Genomic DNA, 8,281 nt, shown 5'->3' with positions numbered 1-8,281 from the left:
AAGAAGATACATGCTTCAAAGGTACTGCGAGTATACCATCACGCCCTGGTGAAACATGATTTTTTACCTTATGTATTAATGAAGCTATTTCATGAGTAGTAGTTGGCATAAGCGCAATAGAATTCTGTAAGGGAGTGATTAGATTCGAAAGTGCGTCTGGCACTGATGACGTACATACAGAATCTGCTACATTAATGAAAAAATCATTGAAAGTGGTTGCGAGATCAGATCAATAGTATTTGTATTGTCCAACCTGCTTGGACCGTGAGCCCGCAGTATTAAATAAATAAATAAACAAATAAATAATTAAATAAATGTTGAGAAGCTGTGGGTCACACAAGTGCTCACAGTAATGACTTAATGGAATGAGAGTAACTCTCGTATGCGAGGTTTTTCAAAAGAAAAGTACCGCTGATGAGCAAGCAGGAAGATTTTATATGCAGTGGATGACATCAAAGTCCCGATAAAACCCGTATTCTACAATTTGGGCAACCGAAGCGATGTGGTAGGAAAATTACGCGGCCAAATTATTTAGCGTTGACTCACTTTATTTGTCAAAGAAAGTCAGATGAATGAAAAAAAAAAAAGAAACATGTCTAATGTTCAGCCCTAAAGATTTAGTAACTTCCGTTATTTGGATTCTTCGAAGCACTCACAGGGCAAGAAATTTGGACCAGCGTGATTTTCTCTTTTTTTTTCTTTCTTTCATGGTATTTATTACAGTAGCAACAACCCGATATTCACCAGTTGTGCATAGTCAGAGAATGGAGAGCACACTGAAAGTCACTCAGAGAAAAGGCATCGTGCATACTGTGGGTAGAAATGTGGTTCCACTTTAGAAGGGTGGTAAGGATAGGCACCTCACCAAAATGGGGTACCAGTCCGGCTGGGTATCAAGTTCATCATAAACCTGCTTTAGGTGTAGGGTCATTTGGATGAAATTCACCCTTGTAGGTACAACCGTTTCGGCGTTTCTGTCCATCATTCGTGTTTTCCACAAACTGTGCATTCCGATGAGAAAAAACATATCAAAAGAGGCACTATTATCAGCGGTCGGCAGCAGGTATCGCACAGTATGAGCGTTGATGTCAAAGTCTTTTTGTAAAGTCCGTTGGAGGACATCCCAAAATAGTATGGCGTCAGTGCAGCTAATAAAACAATGTTCAATCGTCTCTGGCACGTCACAAAGGCGACAGTTAACAGAAGAGACAAAGATACCCTTTTTCTGTAGCCATGTTTTAACCGGTATGGTTTCACTATGAAGTTTATAAAAGAACGTTTTGCAGCAAGGGGATACATACATTTTACGAACTCGCTTTAGAACATCGTGACCTGGCCATTGAATGTATAGTGATCGGTAAAATGGAGGCGGAAAAAGCATGCACAATAGATCTTTGTATAACGTTTTACGCGACGCAGAGTACAAGTATTCAGTGGAAAACCGAACTGTCAGGAAACGAATCGCCAAGTAAACTTCTTGCATGAATCCCCACAAGCATAAACGCGAAGAAAAATTCGAAGAAACAATTAAGTCGGGTAACGCATTAACAAGTGGGACTTGCATGAATGACCGAAGTATAGGATGCGATGTATCGCGAAAAAAGAAGAAACGAGACACTATTTGCCGCACATAAAGATGCACTAAACCCAGCCCACCTTCACTAACGGGCCTGAAAATATTGTCTCGCCTCATGGGCTCAAAAGTTGAAGACCATACGAAGGTTGCAAAGATTCGGTGAAAGCGTTGGATGTAGAGCCTGGCACAATGTATAACTTGCAATACATAGTAAATTTTTGTTGCCAAGAACTTATTGCAGGCCTCGGCTTTCCCAAAAATAGAAAGTCGGTGTGGAACGAATGTCTGGGCGTAACTTTGCAGGGCCGAAACTTGTTCTTTCCAATAGTGTGCGCTTAATTTATATGCGTCTAGCGGCACGCCGAGATACTTTGGCGGGACACCGGTCCAATTAACGCCTGCAAACTGTTCTGGTGTATAGCACCATGAGCCAAACCATAAGCCTAAGCTTTTTGCGGAGTTCATTCGTGCTCCTGATACGCTGCCAAATTCCTCTATTGTTGATACTACCTTTTCAACACTCGACTTATCCGTGCAGAAGAACGCTAAATCATCTGCATAAGCTAAGACTTTTACTTCATGACCCAGTATATTGAAGCCATGGATGTAACTCGACTGAATAACACTTAAGCATAGCGGTTCCAGATAAAGGGCGAATAGTAATGGGGACATAGGGCAGCCTTGTTTTACCGAAGAGCAAACGGAAACGGGTTTAGAGAGTTGGCCATTAATAACTAAACGAGTAGTACAACACGTATAACAAAGCTTAACGCCTTTAAGCACAACGGAGCCAACATTGGCATGCTCCAGAAGAGTAAATAAATAGGAGTGACTGACACGATCAAAAGCTTTAGCAAGGTCTACCTGGAGCATTGCAAGCTGCTCAGTGGAACCGTAACAGTATTGAAGGAGTGTACGGGCGATATGTATGTTGGTTTGAATGGATCGGCCCCTAATTCCACACGTCTGATGGGAACCAATGAGAATTGACATCGCAAATTGCAATCTATTCGATAAAACTTTTGCAAAAATTTTATAATCCACGTTTGACAATGTGATTGGTCGGTAGCTTTCAACAGAACGCAGTTTCTCCTTATCTGCACTTTTTGGAATTAAAACTGTGTGGGTTTTGCAAAAAGATTGCGGAAGGGCGTCTACCTGTAAACTTGTAATAAAAATGTCCAATAATATGGGGCTGATAATTGGTTTGAAAGCTTTGTAAAATTCACAGGAAAGTCCATCAGGGCCGGGTGTTTTCGACATAGGCAGCTGATCAATAGCTAGTTCAATTTCTTGGATCGTAAGGCTACCACTCATAACTGCACATTCATCATCCTGTAATGGTTTTACAAGAGATACAAAACTCTCTAAAACTTTTGCATCGTGATCATCCGGAGGGGCACTAAACAACATAGTGTAGAAAGTTTCGAACTGAGAAATTATGTCATTAGTATTTGTTAGAAGACTACCTTCGGAGTATATTTCCGGAATTACTTTGGAAACAGCGTGACGTCGCTCGTCAAGTAAAGCTTGACGTGTTGGTTGCTCAGATTGTAGAGCGCGCATGTTTCGAGATCGAATTCGCGCACCTCTGTAACGCAGTGCGTCATACTTTTGCAACTCACATTTAAGATTTTCTATGTCAACAATGTAAGTGCCTGGCATTTCGCATTCCATCTGATAAAGGTTGTGTAGGCTTTTAAGAAGTATTGTTTCTTCATTCTTTCTATGGAATGCTTTCAGCGATCCAATTTCTATAGCCACTGTACGAACCTCTTGTTTAAAGAGTTCCCAAGCTGCAAATAACGGCAAGTCAGTAGAAAGAGAATTTTTTAGGGTCATGCGCACGCGATTAATAAATTCCTGATCATTTAGGAGCTCAGAGTTAAGCTTCCAGAGTGCCCACTGTGGTCGGAAATTAGTTACAGATTTCTCACCAATTTTTGCGATAACCATGCAATGATCAGAGAACGAAACTGGGATAGTAGTGCAGGACAGTTCCCGGGAGAGGAGGGATGAAGAAACATAAATCCGATCAAGGCGGGCATAAGAGCGACCTTGAATTCGTGTATAAGAGCGAGCTCCCTGTCCCGACACTCCTATATCAATGAGCCCTGCACTTTCTAATAGGTTAGATAAAACTTCACCACTCCTGTCCCGCTGAGTGTTAATGCCGCTTCGATCGCACGGATCACATACACAATTGAAATCTCCCATTAACACAATGCTACGATCACAGTCCATTAGACTACGCACAGTATCAAAGAAGACAATTCGTTTTGCAGCGTCATTAAATGCATAGACGTTGACTAATCGCCATGGCACACCCTGCAACACAAAATCACAACATATATATCGACCTTCAATGTCTACATGGTAACTAAGTGCTGAACAAAATAGGCTCTTTTTCAGAAACAGGAAACAGCCCGCGGATAAACCAAGAGCGTGTGAAACGCAGACGTTATATTCAGACAGAAAAGGTCGCAAAGCCCTTTCTGTCTCGTCATCACTCTCAATCTTCGTCTCCTGCACGGCGACGAAGTCGAGGCGCTTCCTAGACAAAAGCCGGCGAAGCTGCGCCTGTTTCTGCAAAGACCTAGGGCCTCGCACGTTCAAAGTTGCAAAGAGAAGTTGCTGGGACAGGGCCATGGTGACTACCCACTATTTAGACTTGATTCTCTATGCGGTCGGTCCTAGAGGTTAACGGCGAGGCTCCCTCCGAACTCTCACCAGGCCTCCTGGACCGTGATCGCCGGCACTTTCCTGAATGTGTCGATGTTTTGCGCCGACGTGCTTTTCTTGTGGTACTGGCCGTCTCGCTGTCCGTGCTTGACTCTGATCTGTTAGACGCACGGCGCTTCGGAATTGACGTATCCGCGCTACTTCGGTTGTCCTCTGCCAGCACAGCGCACGTGTTGAGGTGCTTCGGTGCAGCAGATGAGTCATCAGCGGCTGTCTCATTCGCTGGCTGGGCGGCAACTGGCTGCGTGGTAGCGGGCGCTTCTTTCTCTTTGGTACTTTCCTTTTCCACGGGCAGTTCTGCGATGTCATTCTCTTTAACATGTAGAGGGGTCTTACTGGCACAGCTGGTATCCGCGCAAGAGGGAACGTCTCCCGTTGCATCAAGAACCTCAGTAACATCCATTATGTGGTCCTGCAAGCTTTCTTCTGGAGGCCTTGTCCTGTGCCGTAACTTGTCGGCGTATGTCACAACACATTCTTCATCTGTGTGACCAAAGCGTCGGCAGGCTTCACAACGTGGGGTTCTGCAGTTTCGACGAATGTGTCCAACCTTGTTACAGCGGAGACAAAGCGGGGGCCGGCCTGGGATCAATACAAGGCTCTGCACTCCACAAACGTGTAGCAGATGTGGAACGTCGCCCACGCCGACTCCATCGGCAAGAGTCAACACCACGTCACGATTGAGGGTACGCATTTGCTCCATTTCCGATACTCTCCAGCTTTCTACTGATATGGACTTCACTTTCCCGTAAGCCTGGAGCGCATCTCGAATGTAATCGTCTTCCAAACGCTCAGGAAGCCATAAAAGCTTCATTTTTACTTCCGTGGGCTCGGGGTCAATAACGAGGCAGCGTCTACCTTTTACGGATAATTCTCCGCACGTGACTAGCTTTGATTTTGTAATTGATGATTTGCACGTCACCATCCACACGTGCGACATCTGAAATTGTCCGATGGAACTTATTTCCTTCAGGTCAATAACGTTCCGAAGGGCGTCTCTGAAGTCTTGGGCTCTGTACGGTCGACCACTTAAGTCAGCATGCAGGAAAACGGAGTCCGCAACCAGCTTACCGGTAGGAAGACGGGGTAACACAACACGGTAGTCATTGCTGCTGGCTGAAGCCTGAGCAGCACCTCGGCCAGGGGCCGATATAACCTTTGGAGCGGAGAACATGAAAAAAGCGACCGTTCGGAACGCCGTCTTCTTCTTTCTCCTCCCAGTGTGATTTTCTCTGTACATATGCAGTTCGGAGAGCACGTTTTTGTTGATGTGGCAAGTGACTTGCACTTTAGATAAGCGCCAGAGGTCAAAATTATTCCGCAGGACCCCCACTAAGGCGCGCCTCATAATCAGTGTTGGCCATATTTAAACTCATGAGCCTCAAGAGCTCTTCCACAATAAACGAATGCGACACCAGGGCGTGTCTAGTGCACATGATTGATGTGATTCCCAATCTTCTCTTTCGCTCTCCCGCCCAAGTGTACGGTCGCCAAACGGGACAAACTCTACTTAATCTCTGCACCTTTTTTTTCTGTTTGGCGGTCTCTCTTTCCCACACTTGCTTGGGCAGAGCTGCTTCAGTGAATACCGCAGATATGCGTAATACGTTTTAAAGGCTGAAATGCTGTCTTGCAAGTACAAAATGGCCTTTCATTACGTTTGAGTACGCAGAAGGTCGTCTGCGTGTTCTTTTTTTTTCTTAATCCTAATCTTTCTAGCATCTTTATTGCCCTTGGACCGTGAGAACATTGGGCGCGTGAGTCTTTTTTTTCCCAACGACCAGAGTGTGTTTACATTCGCATCTGAATTTGGAACGCGCAACTTTCACCTTGGGACCTTTTGTGGCTCTGTGACGTACTTCGTGTGACTTTGGCGCCCACTCGGGCACACAGCGCTCTCGTAGCAAGAGTAGATTTTTTGAAGTGATCCCGCTGGGAGCTTCTGTAGGTTCCTCGCTTGACAACGGTAAGCGTGCATTAGTACAAATCGTGTAATTTTTGTAAGCTTTTATTGCTATTTTTATAGAGTAATTCAGAATATTAAACATAGAAGAATTGATAGAATAATTATAGAATAATAGAATAAATATAGAATAATTTAAAATATTATTCCGGTGTCATGTGGACATTTAGGAAGGACACATCATTGAACCAAAAATTTAGATGTCACAGTTATAGAGCATTTGGGGTTAACTAGTAGAGTCGCCCATAGTTTATGTCATGATGACGTGCGAAGCCGGTGGCCTTCGCAAATGGTGCTATAAGTACAAGGCATCAGCATGCGACAGTCACAACTAAATAACTCGGTTTTTCCAGCGTCGTGGGGAAGCAAGGGGTCGTGAAAGTCCTGCTGAGGTGGTCCGAGCACCATTAAGGGTGTGTCGGAAGCCCGTTTTTTGGGGAAATCTGCGACTGGAAGCAAGTTTAAGGAGTGCAAACGCCCACACCGAGTAATAGCTGACGAAAATGTATTTGTTCCGTATTTACTGCTACGCATATTTTCCAGATGTCAGGCAAACTTTTTTGGCACTGTCTTACAAATTTTAGCAGCAACTTAGCTGTTTCATTATGTTCGCGGTCGTCTTCGTGATACCGCAGAGATTTATTGTTTAGTTTTGTTTTCTTCACGAATAGAACAACACCGTGTGTGAGCAAGAAATGAAGAAGAAAGATATTCTCGTTAATGAATTTTTTAATGTACGACGCAATCGTGTATAATGGATCACCGGAATGCAATGAACACTGCATATTACTCATTGGACACTGATACAGAACTGTAAGAGCGCATGTATGAGTAATGGTAATCGGCGTATCATCACACAGCCGCATTACCTCTTGCTTTAGATAATATCTTGGTCGCAAATATCAGCATGCGCTGTTACAGCGACAAGGATCGACATGGAAGAAAGGAAAGAAAAATTAAAGCTTTGTGATTTTTTACAGTAAAAACGGGATAGCGAAAAATACGGAAACTCGACTGCAGTATATGGGAGGAATGTAGTAGAAGAAACGCGAAGACAATAAGTTTAAAAAAGAAAGAAATTGTGCGATGAATGTAAGCACTGCAAAACAAGCTTCGAAGTGCAATTTTAAGATTTACAGATGTATGGCAAAGCATTGGGATGACTGTAGCGCCGTAAGATGTGTGATTTTTTTCTCTGAGTGATTTTTTGTGGCGAGCTACATGTCCAGGCGCTCACGTTTGATATGTAGCATAATAAATATTTTTTGTTTCTTAGCGGAAACAAATTATGCCACATCGTGTTCGTTATGTTGCTCGATGTAAAAATACTTAATTAGAGATATTAATTTGTTAGCGCTGAAAAGTGTGCCGGATCTTCAATTGAACTGGAGGTGCTATATAAGTAATCGTGCTACTTGTTGCAGTGTAGTACACAAAGTGTTAGTACTTCTTTATTTGTTGGTGCATAATGTGCGTCCTTTCGGGCCCAAGCAACAGCGGAAACTTGTTAATAAGACAAAATACACAGGTATGAGGACTAACAAAGTCAGTAGTATCAAAGCAAAACGACCGTCATGGATGATCACAAATCAGTAAGCACACCGAACTAAAGAATTTACCTTTTGAATGCAATAAATTCATAATTGTACAGTTGCTCAATTTAGAGCGGTATCCGATATTTTTTTTTTCTAATGTGATAGTGCGAATGAGAATAATGAGTAATGAATACCCCACATGGAAGTACAATATTGATGCCAGGTTGTCTCAGGAAGAGATACAATTGATATTAAAAAAAATACAAGCAGGTTACGAAGGCGGTGTTTGATGCTAGCTGGTTTTGAGCATTACCATGCGCATGCGGCGCATGTAATAACTGTGAAAGTGGGTAGTTTCCTCTGCAACATAACTCTCAAAGAAGAAAGCGAGTTACTAACGTTTTAATGTTGCAAAATTCTATAGTAAGCTCAATACAATCGCTTTCATAAAAAGTGCCTGCTACG

The 8,281-nt window shown here is 43.3% G+C and overlaps 1 protein-coding gene across 1 annotated transcript; it reads right to left on the bottom strand.

Annotated features, from left to right (window-relative positions):
- Window positions 1-4,241: 4,241 nt before the first annotated feature.
- LOC126537416 (uncharacterized) lies at window positions 4,242-5,492 on the bottom strand. Its single transcript, XM_050184426.3, has one exon. The coding sequence runs from the start codon at window positions 5,490-5,492 to the stop codon at window positions 4,242-4,244; it is 1,251 nt and encodes a 416-aa protein (XP_050040383.1).
- Between the last annotated feature and the right edge of the window lie 2,789 nt (window positions 5,493-8,281).

The sequence above is a fragment of the Dermacentor andersoni genome, chromosome 4 (genome assembly GCF_023375885.2).
Source record: "Dermacentor andersoni chromosome 4, qqDerAnde1_hic_scaffold, whole genome shotgun sequence".
Lineage (NCBI taxonomy): Eukaryota > Metazoa > Arthropoda > Arachnida > Ixodida > Ixodidae > Dermacentor > Dermacentor andersoni.
Note: the sequence above shows the minus strand (reverse complement) of the source record. Positions and strands in the feature narration are given on the sequence as shown.

Bases quoted from the DNA above. Each gene is read 5' to 3' on its own strand.
- LOC126537416 (XM_050184426.3), bottom strand. From the start codon at position 5,492: ATGTTCTCCGCTCCAAAGGTTATATCGGCCCCTGGCCGAGGTGCTGCT.